Source organism: Lactuca virosa, chromosome 9 (genome assembly GCF_052849685.1).
Source record: "Lactuca virosa cultivar CGN04683 chromosome 9, Lactuca_virosa_CGN04683_v6, whole genome shotgun sequence".
NCBI classification, from domain to species: domain Eukaryota; kingdom Viridiplantae; phylum Streptophyta; class Magnoliopsida; order Asterales; family Asteraceae; genus Lactuca; species Lactuca virosa.
In genome coordinates, this window is record NC_136434.1 from 291,959,867 (window position 1) to 291,978,593 (window position 18,727).

At 35.3% G+C, this 18,727-nt stretch overlaps 1 protein-coding gene and 1 pseudogene across 3 annotated transcripts; both read right to left on the reverse strand.

Moving 5' to 3' along the window:
- Positions 1-3,162: 3,162 nt before the first annotated feature.
- On the reverse strand, positions 3,163-5,199 carry LOC145138814 (vacuolar protein sorting-associated protein 9A pseudogene; annotated as a pseudogene). The gene is made up of 2 exons (XR_013721733.1): positions 5,070-5,199; positions 3,163-4,525 (listed from the first exon to the last, which is right to left on the reverse strand). The product of XR_013721733.1 is annotated as a vacuolar protein sorting-associated protein 9A pseudogene (transcript).
- A 4,330-nt stretch (positions 5,200-9,529) lies between these two features.
- Positions 9,530-11,367, reverse strand: NF-YB1 (nuclear factor Y, subunit B1). 2 transcript variants are annotated; one of them, XM_079074451.1, is made up of 7 exons: positions 11,182-11,367; positions 10,822-11,043; positions 10,530-10,659; positions 10,245-10,250; positions 10,037-10,132; positions 9,883-9,947; positions 9,530-9,755 (listed from the first exon to the last, which is right to left on the reverse strand). In XM_079074451.1, exons 2-6 carry the CDS (start codon positions 11,040-11,042, stop codon positions 9,891-9,893), a joined length of 510 nt encoding a protein of 169 aa, XP_078930577.1. In that variant the 5' UTR covers position 11,043; positions 11,182-11,367; the 3' UTR covers positions 9,530-9,755; positions 9,883-9,890. The 2 variants fall into 2 exon arrangements, with proteins under 2 accessions (XP_078930577.1, XP_078930576.1); XM_079074450.1 differs by lacking the exons at positions 9,530-9,755; positions 9,883-9,947; positions 10,037-10,132; positions 10,245-10,250 and having other exon boundaries at positions 10,488-10,659; positions 10,822-11,061.
- Between the last annotated feature and the right edge of the window lie 7,360 nt (positions 11,368-18,727).

An 18,727-nucleotide genomic window follows, 5' to 3' on the forward strand; every position in this document is an offset into this window, starting at 1 on the left:
TTTGTGTTAGTTATCTCATATCTTTGGTTACTTGGAATTTTTTTCGTGAAAGTTTATTTGTGTTATTTATCTCATACCTTGGGAAACATGTCTAACCTGTTTAAAAACTATGTGTGTTAAAAATCCAATATGTTTTAAATTACGTCATAACTGTTTACGAAAACATTTTCCTGTTTTATGAATATTGTATATGCCATATGTTTGCGAATAAATCTAATTTGAGAATAGCATGTGTTCCAGGTGCAGAAAGATTAATTATATTAAGATGAAAATTGAAAGGTCGTGGAGGTTTCAAATGCATATGATGATAAGAAAAATGACTCATTTATAGTATAGTATGATATGATATGATGATATGATGACTTGCCTTATAGTATACTGGGCGAATTCTCGCGCGTTGCGCAAAATGTAATTATATATTTAAAAACTTAAAATATTGATAAATATATATTGTTCAAAATAACTATATGAGTCTTAGTAACTATGAAATAATAAATTTTATACTATAAAATATTCTAATTATTGAGAAACATGTGATAAAATAGACATCTATTATAATCATATAATCTTAATATCTATATGTCGGTTATACATGATAAAGTTAAATATAATTTTCCCTTCCTGTTTTATGTTTAATATCCTAATTAAACTAACAAATAAGTATAATAAATTGACAATTCAAAAGTTATAGCATTAAAATGATAATAGTTTATACCATTAATAAATTTTGAATATATGATTGATAGTTAAATAGTTAACATTAAAATTAAAATATTAAATAATTTTAATATATTAAAAAATTAGTTTAATATGATATAAGATGATTATATAATTCGAACAAATTAAAACGCTATCGTATTTTATAAGATATTAAATATTTAAAGTTATAAATATGTTGTTTAAATAAGTAAATCACCACATTATTAAATTCTTAGATTTTTAATGTCTTAAAATAATTATATTATTTTTAAACTAAATATAAAGTTACCAAGAAATATGACATTTAATTTAACCAATTAAGTTTATTATCTAACTTGAAATAAATAACTTTTATATCTATTAAAACTTGTTTATATAATCATTCAAAAAATTTATTGACTTATAATAACTAAAATATACAAAATAAATACATTTAAAAAAATCAAATTATATGGTAATAAAATCATTTATCTTAAAATATTATCAAATTTCTACTATATAATAGTATGCAATTATTTTACTTTGTAGTACTAACTTTTTTAACTTTCAACTTATATACTTAATTTATCAATTTAAATATGTTACTTAATGTAAAATATTATCATTTTAACTATACAACATTTTGAATACTGTATAATATATTTAATTTTTTAATTTAAATAAAGTGCTAAACACAAAACTTAAAAAAAATAACTAAACTTAAAAAATTGTTAAAGGAATATTTTTTTAATAGCTATTAAGATAAATACATTGTTAAATATATAACCTAATTTGAAATGCCAAATTTACTAAAAGTTTATCCAATAATTATTTTATTGCAATGAAAATTTTCTTAATGAGTTATATTAATAAAGAATAATAATATTTATAAATAACATTATATTAAATAGTATAATACATTCCAATGAAAACATCATTTGATATTTGAAATAATCGTCATGATCAAAATTGAAAACATGTCAAATAATTTGTTTCATTAACCATAAAACTATGTGTTATACATGCAATACAGTTTGTAGAATGTTGATATAATCTATGACGCATATCAGGATCATAATGATGTCTAGGTCGCCCATGTTAGAAACCTTGTTGTTGCCAACCATTTTTCTTTATTTTTTATTTTATTTTTCTCAATTACATGATACGAACAAATTATATTACTAAAACTAATCGATATATAAAATGATAATTACAAAAATAGTTTTAAATGATTGTATTTTTTGATGTATGATTTGATTCAATTTAATTATGGGTTAATTTTTTTATAAAGTTTTCTTAAATTCAAATATTTTACGAATTACATAATCGACTTTATAAAATAGTTTAGCAATAATTTTTTAATGAATTTTTAGGATTTTAATAACTAATAATTATTTAAATAACTAACAAACAAAATAAGTAAATAACACATAGTAGAATTATTATAATTTAGAAATTTATATGATTAAATTAAGTTTATTACATTACTTTTATCTATATATTGTTTACCATTAAGTATATAATATACTTTATAAATTCAATAAGCAATTTTTTAAATAAAAAAATAACTCAAATAAAATATTATAATTGATATTACATTTCAATTAATCATTTAAGTGTCATTAGTTAAAAAAACATTTTAAAATGTAGTAATTAATAGATTTTTTTAAGATGTAGCGATTAATAGATTAGTTAAAATGTTTAGGGTTTCGAATGAATGTGATGCAAAAATGGAAGCAGTCTTAAACCATATTTATTTGGATGACCTTAATATAAGATAGTTTATATATATCGATATAAATATAAATATAGATAATAAAATAATAGATAATAGATTTAAGTAAATGTTTCTTTGCTGCAACTAGTCAAAAATGTGATTAATTGTCATTCCTACAAAATAACTAAATAAAAAATTATCAACATGTTAGACTAACAACTTTATACACACATTTTCCTGGAACTTTGTACTCCTAAGAATTCACTGAAAGGATGAATATGTTTTCAATTCATATAAAAATGAAAAGATGGTGGTAGATTCTTTTTGACATATGCAGGTGTTTTGAATCTTGAAGAGTTGTTTATGATAAATAAAGGCTTCAAACAAAGCTGAATCAAATCGCCCATCTCCAACTAAAAAAAGGCATACCACCACATAGAATCACGATCAGAATCAAACATCCTTTTTATTTAAACCTCGTCTTCCCTTTGTAGCTTCATTGAAGGATTCTAAAGTTCGATGCTCGTATGAAAATTCTGTTATATGCGTCATGATTAACCTCGGTTTACTAGTGAATAGCCACAAAATCATCACAATTTTGATTCTTTTTTCATGAATTTTGTTATATTTTTAATTATGACATTTTCATCTTTGATTACGTGCAAAAAGTGTAAAATGGGTAAAAAATAAAATATATTGTCCATATTGGTATAAAAGTAAACTACATTACTATTTTTCACAAGTTTCTCAATTTAACAATGTGAATATAATCAAAAGATGCATCGATCAAATAAACAAATAAACAAAAGATCTAAATCTAATCCACAAAAACAAAAAGATACATAATTTATTTTTCAACATTTACATCTAACTGAGAAACAACTTCTCCAGCCACCAGAGTTTTAGTTGTAGAATCCCCAACACCATCATCCCCACCTCCTTCTACTCTACCATCCTCCACCTGTTCACTTTCCGTTGCCGCCAACCGAAACACCACCCACCGCCTCCCCGCCACCATCTCCGGTCTCCGGAGGCGGCAGAACAGGAACACCCAATCCTTTAGCAAGACAAACATACTTAAACACAAGCTGCTTATAACCATTCAACAACTCATCCACATCACCAACACTCAAATCATCAACCTTCGAATACAAAAACGGAAAATTCCAAAACTTTTCACTCACTTTTTCCTCCATAACAATCATTGTCCCACCTTTATTTTCCAAATCCGAAACCGAAGGAACCTCTTTCAACTTCGCCTCCATATCATTTTCACTTTCAACCCTTCTAGTTTCCACATTCTCACCATTATACTCCCCCGAAACAATTACTCTCGCAGATTCCATATTATTCTCAAACTCAATTTCATCCATAGACAACGCCTTAGCATCTATGTTCAAAATAAACGATTCTACAGATAACATATTCGTGAAAAGATACTCCGCTTCTCCACCTAACCTTAACCGATTCCTAAACCGTTGAATATAAACCAAATTTGAGTGCAATTGCGCCACATTTGCTTTAATTGTAACGTAAATTAAAACAGGAAGAAAATCATCAGCGCCAGGTGGATTTTCGGATGCGTTAAATAGCGATGTACTTATGACCTTACAACAACTAAGAATACATGAAAGTTTATCACGTGGTGCTTTGTAACTATTAATTTTTTGAAGCTCTTTCTTTGCGATTAACCATGAAGTTTCGTTTTGATACTTTTGTTGAATGTCTAAGTGGTGGGGTTCGATGAAGTGTTGGATTAAAAGCGATTTGGTGAAAAGATCGTTGTCTATTTTGATATCTTCTGGGTGTGAAGCGAATACGCGAGGGAATAGTTTTGTCATTATGTATTTTTCGAGGCCTTCACTTGTGTTTTCTAATTCGTCTTCTGTGCGACCCGCCCATAGAGGGTGGGCCCGGAAAGCGGCGTCCATGGTGGCGAAGAATTCTTGTATGGATTCACTGTCTTTTTCGGGATTTGGAATGGTTTTTGAGAATGTGGTTATGAAGTTTTTTATGGTTTTGACAAATTCTGTTGCGGAAGGTTGTCTCATGCGTTCTAGAAAGTCATGCCATGTGCGAGTAGTGGTTGATGAAACAGGTGGTTCAGTGTTCTCCATAAGTTTTATTTGGCTGCATAAAGGGAATCTTTAGCCTTAAGGGAAACAGATTCAAACCTTGATGTGAGTAATAAGTGTTTTTCTAATGAATTATGTAAATTGGTTACAATATAGATCGAGGATAATAACCTAATCATCTGAAATTGTAATTTTGTAAATCCAGAAAGCAATATCTGAAAAATCTAGGGTTCCATTATTTATATCATTTCGTTCATTCTCCCAATTCTGGATTTCATTTTCATTTGTCCACAAATCAGTTAGGCGGGACTCACAAATCAAGTCGTCGTATCTTCAAATTGGTCGAATTCTGAAGAAATTGAACAAAGTTTCATACAAATGTTTTGATTTTAATGATACTCTGAAATTTAACGAAAATGTTCATTTTGATAATGTAACCAAACAATGAGTGAACATGAACAATTCAACTGTTAGCAGATATCTATCTTACTTGTGATTCTAAGTAAACGGATTATAATTAAGGTATAAGCAGAATGAATTCGCGCGGGTGATATAAAGATAAAATAGACGAGATATATGCTGATAATTTTTGTTGTTACCTGATAATTCGTGGGTAAGGATGCTTCGAGATTTTTAGCAGAGCTCCGGTTGTAGATCGTAAACCCTAACGACTAATGAGTGATTACGAGCAACATGACCAAACCCAACCAAGATCCCCATGTCTTTCATCTGGAAGGTTTTTATATTTACATCGCAGTCCCCAATGTTTTCCTCTACAATATTCCCACCATTAAAAAATAGAAACAACAATTAAAAAATAATTACAATATTTTTTAGTTTTAACTCCTAGAAAATTAATATATTAAAAACTCTTAAGTCGGTCAAAAATAATAGTTTTATTTTAATATGATATTTATGTATGTAGATGTCTAAATTTTATAAGATTTTTTTTCATAAATGTCATTTAGTAGGTTTTCTTTCATCTAGTCCTGATTAGGAAGGATTAAGAAGGAGGGAGTCGACGACGGGTTCCGTCGTAGATTGGAGCGGTACCGGAGGTACCGTCGGGTAAGGACGCCTTCATCGTCGGTTCCAACGGGTTGGAGTTATTAATCGTATCTGGCGGGTTAGTGATCTCTCTCTCTCTCTCTCTCTCTCTCTCTCTCTCTCTCTCTCTCTCATACAGAGAAGATGAAGAAATAGAAACCCTAAATCACCATAGAGAAAATGTGTGTGATATTTATTTTTGAATATAAAACGCAGATGGCAGACACAACCTCAATATATTAGGTTATGTATTCCAGAAGACACATGCGCATTCGGCTCATCTAGCTGCTCCATCACAATTCCTTACATTATTAATTGTTATACCAAAGTTGAGATTGAGATAACATGATTTAATAAGAAACTCAACATTTTCAATTTATATATATGTGTGTGTTACACAACATAACCATTTAGCATCGTATGATAAAGATGACATGACATTGGGCATGTGTTGGCGCAAAGCGTTTGAGAGCTTCTAGCATTTAACAAAACACTCCGTTTTGAACAAAAAAAACCTCGTTTGACACTACAAGCTTTTAACGTTTAGTTTAAACAAAATGTTCTAAATCTAAAAGTTATCTAATGTATCGTTTAACAAGACACTATCAACTACTCGTTACTCTCTACCCGCTACCAACTAGTTTTGCTGAACATGCTCATTATTTTTTGTAGTGAAACTTTAGAAGGTAGTCATCCCTTCGTACATAAATAGTGATTCAAATGAGGAGGCCCAAGTGCGGAATATTAAAGTTATAATTCATTGAAGAAGGTTGTCATCAATCTATAAGATAAAACTTATATATGTATATGATATACGTTTATGGTTTATGGTTATGTGATAACATCAACAATATCACTAAGATTTACATAATGTTAAAATTTGTCTACGACTTTTTTCATGATAAAGGTTTATCGAGTTGCATACATAGAACCAATCATATCTTGTTCTAGCTCCCTCGAATCGAATTGTTATTTAGTCGTTCATAACGTTGTGTTATTTATTTAATAGAATGTTCATTTAAACATTACACTCTTCATTTAAATAAGACACGACACAATGCAAATAAATATGAAAAGTTAATACTTTAATTAATATAAAACAATATATTATACATAAAGTTGTGAAAATCGCGCGGAGGTCGACTAGCATTAAGCGATTAATCGGACTAGGCGGCGATTAATATATCTTAAAAAAATAAGTATTTGAAAATTTTAAATTTTGAAATTTCGAAAATTTTAGTATAATATTTTAAAATTTAAAAACTAAAAGATTTGAAAATTTAAAGTTTTGAAGTAATATTTGAAAATTAAAAAAATTGAATTTTTTATATATTTCCCGCCTATGACCGCCGAGGACCACCAAGGGTCACCAAGGATCGCCAAGCCTGAGTTTTACCGATTTTGACTAATTTCCACAAAAAACCCTAATCTTAATCGGTCAAGGCCATCAAACGATTAATCGTCGATTAATCGGCCGCCAAGGCTGATTTCTGTAACACTGATTATACATACCAAACCATGATACATTTCGAAATACTTGATGAGACGATTATTGGCTAGTAGTCGAAGATGTGTAGTTGGTGCTTTTATCGGGGCGTGAATTAGAAAAAATAAAAAATATCACTGACATGACAGTTTTTTAAATTTTTTGTTAGTAAGAGACAGCTTTTAATGATTTCTTCTTCGATTATTACTGTTATGTATCGAAACAGTGAAAAAGAACCTCAAATGGAAGTTTACATGGAGAACTCCAAAATTCCAATAACATTTTTGAAATACAAAAAGACATCTTTGAAATAATGCTACATTTCGGACAAATCCGGCTTACAAATGGCTTTTTTGGGTTAATAATACCATGAAATATAAAAACTAATAAAACATGTGTGTTATTTTGATTATATATGTTAAAATAAATCTAGCATTTCGGACGCCAAAGCCCGAATAACATTTTCTAAATGTATTATTTCGGAGTCTAATACTACATAAATGCTACAGAACAACTAAAATGTTGAAAAATATAAACTTATAAAAAATATTTCGATACAAAACCTTGAAAAATATTATTATGTTGAAAGACTGATAATACTAAATATTTTGGAGATAGAGAACGCGAGAAGTTTTTTTTAAGTATTTTGTTGCAAATAAAATATAATATATTATATAGATCTAAAATCCAAAATGGATGTATTTAGTATCTGATGGTTATTGCGGTAAAGTCTAAAAAGTTAGGTCATTACTTAGGCCAATGGGAGTGGAGTCGCTACGGGACTCGCTGTGGCGCTCGCTAGGAGAAGGAACACCGCCCTTAGCTCTCGCTACAGGGGGCTCGCTACACCAAACTCGCTAAGCCCTTAACGAGAGAGAGAGAGAGAGAGAGAGAGAGAGAGAGAGAGAGAGAGAGAGAGAGAGAGAGAGAGAGAGAGAGAGAGAGAGAGAGAGAGAGAGAGAGAGAGAGAGAGAAACTTTGATATGATTGGTTGTGCACCTTTTGGCAACAAAAACTATTGGTTGTTTTTTTTCTTTTTTTCTTTTTTCTTTTTCAAAATAAAACATATTTAAAATCACACTACCACTTCCTCTTTTTTTTCAATGTAAAATGTTATGTGTAGGTGACAATAAAAAAAACCTATATGTCAATAAAAAAAAGTTACTTGATAATGTGTTAGGAGTGTTACCATTCTCTCCAATCTTATAATCAGTTATACATTTTCCGAAAAACACTAAAGTTATTTGCTTTTAAAATATAATTTAAAAGGTTAAGATACATTTTGAAACTTTTACATAAACTTAAGCGGGTAAATGAAAAATCAATTGTATAAAATATTATATTATACCTCAATGCATACATTTTTAGAGTCTTACATGATCCTAATTCCTAAGTGTTTGGTAAATGGACAAATGGTTTGTAGGTATTACATGATCCTAATTCCTAAGATAGAGGGGTATGCATTTTACTTTATTATTTTTATACTTTTTTCATTCTCATCCCAAACTTCTCAAATCGCATGAAAACTGTCATCTTCCAATATTCCCACACCATTTATAGCCGTTGGTTGTAAGTTACGAATTACAACTAAGTGTGCTACAAATCAAACATTACTATCGTGTTTAAAGTAACTATTGCCATTTTAGAAAGAATCGAAAGTGATATAGTAATTATAAATTTCGAGATTGAAGGTTCAAGTCTCACCTAAGACATAGATGAAATTAGAAGCATCTTAGAAATAGATTTGATTTGTCGGTTACAAAAATTGTCCTACTCATGAAACTTTCATTAATAAAAAAGATGAGTTTTTGGCACTATAGCACAATAAAGTTTGACAAATTTACACATTTAGTCACTCAAATATTTTTGTGCCTAATAGACCATTAAAGTTGAAGTTTACCTATCAATTACACCATTATATGACCTGATACATAAACAGACGGTTACTTGAGTGACTAAATACGTAAATTCGCCAAACTTTGTTGTGCTACAGGACCAAAAACAAACCAACATATGTCAAACCATGTCACCTGTAAACCGGATACAATTTCCCCTAAAAAGTAAAACCCTTAATTAGTCGGTATTTCCTAACGTTAAGACCAGTTGAGCACAAAAAATACTTGAGTGACTAAATGTGTAAATTTGTCAAACTTTGTTGTTTGTTCTGCTACATTGCCAAAAACCCTAAAAATATCATCAAATCAATGAACAAGTTACATTTATTTCACCACAACGGTTAATTTATTTATAAAAACGCAATTTGATGAAACAGATAAATGAATTTGTTACGAGTACAAGTATTAGGATTCATGATTTTTCAAAGGGAAGAATATATATATATATATATATATATATATATATTGGTAACGGCTTCAGAACATCATCGTCTTTTTTTTCTTTCCAAAATAAACTATTTGTATTATTCATACAATACGATCAAAATATTGGTATTTTATGAACACAAACTTTCAAATTACACATGCAGAGATTCAACATGATAAAACATAACTATAGAAAGATAAAACATGGCAACAAACACATTAACTTCTTCATGCCCCAAGAATAAAAAAAAACGAGGCGAAATAAACAATATTTTTATACATATATATTTAACTCTGGTATACGAAACACTATACGATATTATAAAAAAGTACAAATCACGTTAAACATCATTTACTGACCCCACAAATATTGTAAAATGACTGAATCAGTAAATACGATATGCTTGAACAACAACATGATGCCTCTTTGCCTGCAACAAGCATGATATAAAATAGTTATTCATGTATGCATATATGTATATCCATATACATACATATGTATGTATATATGTATGTATATGTATGTGTGTGTGTGTGTGAGAGAGAGAGAGAGAGAACCTGAAAGTTCAGACTTGCGAATTCACAAAGTTCATTCCTTGTGTAAAAGAACCTTGATGAGTAAACTGCAAATTCATTTCCAACAAAGTTATTTATAATAAACAAATCAATAAAAGTAGTCAAAATACATTGCTATTTTTTGCATATAGCTCACCTGTGCATTTGGAGCAAGCTGAGATTCAACCGTATCTTTCTTACTAGATCCATCACCACCCCTAGCACTAGCACTAGCACATACCTTAGCATCACCCTAAAAAAAACATAAAAAAGTGTTACGATAAATAAAAAAAGTGAAACTTTGTGCTTAAATTAATATTGAAAGAGATTGATTAATAAATTGGTGTCAAAGAAGGATCACCCACCTCTAACTGCATGAATCATTTCCCAACATAAGCGTCCAATAGAAAAAGGAAACAAAAAAAATATATAAGTTACACAAAGAATTTGAGAAATTGAACAAGAAAAACATAGGAAATGAAAGTAAACCGGTTTAAAATACGTGTGTTTTAGGTTTAAAATGTAGAATCATAGCAATATATATCAATTTAACGCGAAAGAAAACAAAAAAAAAATGATCACATTTTGTTGCTATAATAAGAGAAGAAAAAGATCATGTGTTACTAAAAAGGCAACGAAAAATCCATTACCTCTCTGTACCTAAATAGGTAAGCTTTGAGTGGATCAATGTAATCTTCAAAACCTAATGTAGCCATCGCCCACAACAAGTCATCACCATTAATCGTCTTCCTCTTCTCTTTCTGACACTTATCACTAGCCCTATGTAAGGTTCAATAAGATCATTATCAGTATTCCATGACATTTAAAAATCTAAAATTCTTATATAATCTTATAGCTAGTTCCATGAGTGTGCATTCAGAACTCAACATTTCATAGTATCTGAGAGAATTTGTGTCGATTGTCAAAATTGTGTATACATACTCGCTAGTGATGAAACTGATAAACTCGGAAACGCATTCTTGAACTGTATCTTTAGCGTCTTTAGCGATCTTCCCGTTGGTAGGCAACGCCTTTTTCATAATACGGCTTATGTTAGCAATTGGGAGGAACCTATCTTGCTCTCTGATATTGTAATTTGACTGAGGACTCCGGTCTCCGCCGCTTTGACTCCCACCGGCCGGACTCCCAGGAGCACCCGCCATCCTATCACCGACAGAAACCCTAATGACCCATCAGCAAACATACCAAAAAAACGAAATTCAAAGAAAGTTAAACTTAGAAGCTTTTAGGGTTTACTTTCCATACACCAATTTTGGTGTGGTAGTTTTTTTTTTCACATACCTTTAGAGAGAGGGGGAGAGGGTCGTATTTGGCGCGCAACGAGAGAGGAATTTGATTCAGCAGATCGGACGTTGGAGAAGAGAGATGAATTTGAGTTTGTGATGGATTGTTAGAGATCTGAGAGCTTGAGTTGAGGGAGATTTTTTGAGGTTTAATGGCTGCGTTTTATCTGCACCGTTCGTTGTTTTTAGCTACGGACAAATTCATTTAATATGTTTTTCCTTTTCAAGAAAATATAGACAACTTAAACGCTGTCGTTTCTGGAACTTAATAACTTGTCGTGGGCATTAGGATATCTAACGGAGTTGATTATTTTGAGAGTTTTGATTTTGATTATATATAACCTTAAGACAAAATTGCAAAAAACTATAACCTTAAGATAAAATTGCAAAAAACGGTCGCAAAATTATGTAGTTTTGGTTCAAAAAGTTTTGATAATGCACAAACGATTCAATTTTGGATATTTTGATTGATTTTGGTCTCTATCAGTTTGACAAGAGGATTATATCTTTTTATTTGTTTTTTTAATTTTTTTATATTTATATTAATATTTTTAATTAATTAAAAAAAACTCACCATCCTCCTCTCTCTATCACCCAAATCATCTTCTTTCTAACTCTTTTCAAAACACACACTTAACACAATCAAGAACATATACACACAGTCTCAAGAACACCTCCACCTCCAACTCTGCCATCCATCATCATTCGCTGTCACCACCATCCGCCGCCAATCACATCCATCTTCTCCACCCTAATCCCCCATATCTCCTTACTTAACCTAGTGAACAATCAATTTTTCGGGGTTGCTCTTCAAGAACAATCGAATTTCTGGGTTTGTTTCTAGAATTAAAATCGATTTATGAAACTAAAAAAAGCTTATAGGTAATGGGTTTTCAAGAACAATCGATTTCTAAAAAATTTGTAACATCCATAAAATTCAAGCCAATTTAATACTTTTTCAACCATTCAAAATCATTAATAATTATAAAGTGTTTTCAAAATAGTTTAGACATCAGAGTATCCCCAGAATCAAATCATAAAAACATGAGGTGGTGTACGATCACGCCTTCGCCTTCCCGCGATCATCATAAGTACATGAAACAATAATCGATAAAAGTAATCTCGAAGGCTTATTGAGTTACCCCCAAAATACTCATACACACAACAATACAAATATAATAACAAACAACATACTATGGGTCCAATCATCCATCGGGATGGAATACCCCAGGCCCTCAACCATCGGGTTGGAATGCCAACATACTATGGGTCCAATCAACCCTCAGGTTGGAATACCCCCATGCCCTCAACCATCGGGTTGGAATGCCAATATACTACGAGCCCAATCATCCTCGGGATGGAATGCTCTCGGCCTACAACCATCGGGTTGGAATGCCCACATACTATGAGTCCAATCATCCTCGGGATGGAATACTCTCGGCCAACAACCATCGGTTGGATTGCACACATACTATGAGTCCAATCATCCTCGGGATGGAATACTCTCGGCTCACAACCATCGGGTTGGAATGCCCACATACTATCAAAAATGTGCACCTATATCAGATAATCATATAACAGTCTACAGAGACAACATACTAGGGTCCAATCATCCTCAGGACGGAATACCCTCAACTGCCAATCAAGCATGTGCACATATAGAAAGTGATCACACAACAGTCCATGGACAGTCAAACCGACCTACGGGTCACTAAGCATACATGCCCCATAGTTTAAACAATCTTAGGCTAAAAGATTCGATCCCACAACGGTTAGACCCAAACGAGAGCTGCGCAGCAGAACCCAACCCTTCAGTCTAAGATCCTTTAAACCGTGTAAGCTAGCATGTACCGATAGTCATACAGATCTAACAGATCACTAATCATAGCATCATACTATAACCAGGATACAGATCTAACATAGCATCACAACACATAATCACAAGATAACTATGATAACCATCCAAGGGGTCGGCCTTGGTGCCTTAGACCCTTGAGTATAGTGAGGATAACTCACATCACGATGCCGAACTGTAGTGATAAGATCCAACTCCCGAATCACTGTCACGAACTCTACCACCTATAACTAGGGTTGTTCACTATTCGGATAAAACCGAATTATCTAATTGGACAATTTGGATTGGACTATTTGGTTCGGATATTCGGATTTTTGGATTGGTTTTCAACAAAACCGAATTATTATTTTGGATTGGTTTTGGTCTATAAAATATGAACCAAATAGTCCAAAAAAACTGAATAAACATTTATTATTTATCTATTTATAATATATATCTATAGTTATTTTTTAATTTTGTAATTTTTTGTTCAAATAGGTTCAAAACGTTTCACCCAATAAAAAAAAACATTAATATGCATTTTCTTTCAAAAGTTTTCTATCTATAAAACATTTAACTATAATATATCTTCTTATTAGTTGTTTATAAATTTCAAATCACAACTAAATAATTTGTCTTTGCTTCTTGTGTAACGTTGGGTAATATTATAATTATATGTCGTTTTAAAATGTTTCAGTTTTTGAAAACCGAATTATAAAAACCGATCAAACCGAATTGTAATTGGATCGGATTTGAATTTAGTTTGGATTTTTCGGATTCATGTTTTGAAAACTGAAATCAATTTGGATTCACTTGATTGGATCGGATCAAACCGATCCATACAAACGAACACCCCTACCTATAACCTCCATAGGACCAAGTCCATCAGAATCCCTAATTACCAAAATACCCTCAAAAGTCCAACTGGTCCACCCTTGGTCAAAGTCAAAGTCAACGGTCAAAGTTAACAGTCCATGTTGACCCGACTCGTCGAGTGCAGCTAGCAACTCGTCAAGTTCCTTAAGAACTCAGGAAGTCATAAAACCCTAATTGACTTGCCGAGTTTCCAACCAACTCGTCGAGTCCATGTGTGTCCAGATGTTGGGGAAAACCCTAACTGACTCGTCGAGTCCTCTTACTGACTCGCCGAGTTCATGCAGAATCAATTACGGGAAATCTTCATCCGACTAGTCGAGTCGGCTATGCGACTCGTCGAGTTCATGCAGTCCATTTCTTATACATACGTTTTTAAGCCACCCCAAAGCTCCGTGTTGCAGATCTAATGTCCTATGGCACGGTTTCCACGTAAAGTTGCAAATTTTACGTACATGCATGGTCCTAAATGCCAAAATCAAACTAAAGGAAAGGTTTAACTCAAAGGGAAAGGCCCAAGCTTGCTCAATCAGGTAACTTTATGGCTATAGGGACCAAGAGGAGTCCAGATCTGAAGCCATGTCCTTGTGACAAGCTCAAATCCGAAAATGACTCCATTTTGCCCTAGAAATGACCATTTTCTTTACAAGGGAAGATCTAAGCAATGAAATGTCAAGGTGGTAGCTTTATACCTCAATCTTGCTGCCACAACACTGGAAAGGCCGGATCTACAAGCTCTTCCTTGTCCCAAGCTCTTGACTCTTCAAGAAATGCTCCAAACACACTCTCTTTTAACCTCACACACTCAAAAATGGAGGCTAGATCGCTTAGGGTTCTTTTCTGCTCGTGAAGATGGCAAGGGAGGCTGAGGAGAGAAGTTAAGGGTCTTTAAATAGGGTGCAAACCCTAAAAATTAGGGTTTTCACTTTCCAGCTCCTACTCGTCGAGTTGGGTCCTCCAACTCGTCGAGTAGATCCTGAAACTCACGCGGCATAACTAATCTCTACACGACGAGTTGGTGCCTCCAACTCGTCGAGTAGGCTTTCTTATTTGCCTGAAAATCCCTGAAATTTCATTCCTGGAAATCAGGATGTTACAACTCTCCCCCACTTAAACGGGGCTTCGTCCTCGAAGCCTGCTGCGGTGAACAATCCGGATAATGTTCATGTACTTCAGCCTCCGGCTCCCAAGTCTACTTGGATTACCTCCGATGCTCCATTACACCCTTTCCAAAGGTATCTCCCTGCTATGTAGAATCTTCAACTTCTTTTCCACAACTGCCACTGGCCCTTTTTTGTGATACCTTGCCTTGCCATCCCTGGCAAAATCCTGATGATCCAAAGTATCGGGGACCTATCTTCCCCCCCCCCCCCCCCCTTCCTGAAGAGAATCCTTTTTGTGCTGACAGGATAATGCGTCCTTCAGCTCCCGAAACAACTCACATAAACAACCGGCTAACAAGCATGAACACTCATACCCGACCCAATCAGCCTCGGGCCGGAATACCATGCATGCCTACGACGAGTCCAGTCATCTCTAGGACGGAATACCCTCGTATCACACACATGTTTGGCCCAATCAACCCTCGGGTTGGAATACCAAACACGTCACGTCCAATCAATCATAGGGTACAATCATCCTCATGATGGAATACCCTAGATTGGAATACCACTATATACATAACTCGGGTTTAAACCCATAACTTGAGATCCAAAGACCTATCCTTGCACCTCATCCAAATCCTTTGATTCGTCGCAACCGTGTACCGCTCATCCGAACCTCATCAATACATCCATTCCGAACGCGCTCCAATAGGAGAAATAATCATCACTATCTCTATGCCCATATCCTATGACTGGAATGCTCCCAATAACCTATCGATACTGCTGCCGTCACATTAGTTGCCCAACACTCTGAATTGAAGATACTCATCTTCCTCCATTGCCCACAAGGCCTAATAAATGTTTTTCACCGCATCGAACAAGCGACACAATACTGAAAACCTACCATACCTGATTCCCTTATAGAATAAGCTGTTGCCCACGAGTTTTCAGTCTCTCCCATATAACCACTGACAGTGCCTAAGGGCTCCCTATAAGTGATAACCTATAAGCATAGATAACGTATGGTTCCACAGGTTACCATCACAAAGCAGCATGCTCAATACCAGAACATAGATCTAACGAAATACATACAGAGTCTTCAGCATGACTGGACCGCCTCACCAGGCCTTCAGCCTATCTGGACCACTCTCAGAACCTTCAGCATGTCTGGACCGCCTCTCCAGGCCTTTAGCCTGTCTGGACCGTTCTTCGGGACTTCGGCCTGACTGGTGCGCCCTGCTGGCCTTCAGTCTACCCGGACCGCCCTAAGTCAGTTGAACATAACCCTGGACCCATCCTGGTGCCCTCTCCCATATAGTCAGTTCTCCCCTAATTGGGGTTTCGAACTCCTGATCCAACCCGCAGACTATAATCCCGGCCTGACTCTAGGCCTCATGTTGATCGCCCACCCTCTCGGGAACCCATGGTCTGATCCTTGACCCGCGTATCCACCACATACGCTAAATAACCCGCACACCCGTGTTGAATGTACAGTCAAGACCTAACAGCTAAACACAACCATCAATGGCTGATGCTCCATCTGAGAATTCCAAATTCTCCCCCATTTAGGACACTAACCACTATCTACTGGCGGCGACATCAAAACACAACTTAACCGTCCCTACTAGGTATTACCATACTTAACCATGGAATGGTTAACCCTGGATCCTAACCATCTACAACCCTTCGATACTAAAATTCCCTAACCTTCCCATGTCCTAACGGCATGAAAAGGAAAATAAAGCTCATAATATAATCATAAATTGTAAGAATAAAGGTAGAAACATACCAGCAACCGCATTTGGTGCTGTCCTAGCCTCCTCGGCTGTAATCTGGAAGGCGCGTCCTTAAGCCTTTGGAGGCTCTGCTCTACCCTGACCCCTGCCAGTAATCCTCAGCGTAGTCGGCGCTGGAGCCTGCGCCGGCCTGGCAGCTAGTAGGGGACACCGGGCCTTCATATGGCCCACCTACTCGCAATGATAACAAAGTCTGACACCAGTAGTTGGAGTCTGCTGTCTATAGTCCTTTGCGATGTGACCCTCCTTGCCACACTTTTGACATCCCGAAGAAGATTGACAACCCCCATCATGAACCTTGCCGCACTTTCCACAAGTGCGACCCCTCTGAATCTCCTACCTGAAATCAGCGACCCTAAAATGTTTCGGTGCAGGTTGTGACTGCGTCGGGGCCTGTCTCTTCTCCCTCAATTGAAGCTCAATCTCCAACTCATGCCACCTAGCGGCCTCCTATAACTCTAGTAAAGTGTAACAATGTTGAGTAGAAACGAACTGTCTGATGTCCGTCTTGAGCATGCTCAGATATCGGGTCATCTGAGCCTGCTCCGAAGCAAACTCAGGGAAAAACATCGCCCTCTCAGTAAACATGCAGGTGATCTCCGTCACCGACTCCGAATCCTGTCGCAGATCCAAAAACTCCTGCGCCAGTCTCTCTCGCTCAACCCGCGGGATGTAACGGGTACGAAACATATCCCGAAATCGATCCCAAGTAACCGAAGCTCGCTGCTCATCCGAATATGATCCAGTAATACCCCTCCACCAATCCTTTGCTCCGGACCTCAGCAGGTTCAGAGCACACCTGACCTTCTGGTCAGCAGGACATGAGCATGTGAAGAAGCATCCCTCCACATCAGATAGCCACCTCATGGCTATGATTGGGTCCTGAGTCCCATCGAAAGTCGGGGTCTTCGTGTTATCAAAGTCCCGGTACTGAAAAGCCTGACCGGCACCTCCCCCTACCGTTGTTACAACTGTTGAAGCTGCTACGGCAGCCGTCTCAGTAAGGGCTGCATAACGCTCATCGAAGTACTCCATCATGGCAGTCTTGATAGACCCAAACAACTCCGACAGCTGTGCCCGGAACAGTATAGCAACCTTATCATGCAGGATCTCTCGAATCCTGGCATCCAACTCATCAGACCTCATATGACCAATGACCTCGGGCACTTCTGGATCACCCTGTCCGCCATCTCTTGATCCTGATCCGGATCCAGTCACAAACCGCCTCGTAACCACCATGCTGAAAATATACCATGAAGATATCGGACATCCCATACAACAATCCGAAAACCAACTCCCAACTAAACCCTAGGGATTGTGACTTCCTTGCTACGCGTATGGGTCCTATGCTTTCAGTAGTACGGGCCCATACTACCTTCCACACCTACCCATATTTGTCTCAAGTATCATCATAATGCCCTAACAATATACGTATGCATGACGAGCGCTCAATCCTCGCTCCTAGAGGAATGCTAAATATCTTATACTGGCCTACCGACCTCGCACAACTCTCCCATGAAACTTCCACCAACCCTGCAACACTCGTGTATGTTAGCCATACATAACACTAGACCCTATAGACTTTCGAATACGTGATCCTACCCTAAGCCCACAACCATACAAGGAATAGGAAATAAAGCCAAACCAAATATTCTCAGGCTATAAGATCTTAATTATGTCTAGTCGTGATGCATACACTAAGCAACTACAGTAATGATGTCAATTTCATATAAGGAAAACCCTAGGCTATCAGGCATCATACAATCAGGCAATTCTATCATGCAATTCCCGAAGATCCCTAGCCTAGTACTAGCATGCTATTCTAACTTATCACAACTCAAATAATCCGTAAGGTATTTTGGGGTCTATCTGCAAGCTCCAGCTGATCGTACACTTGCATCCTCCTTTAGTATTTTGAAAACCATTTGAAAATCATTT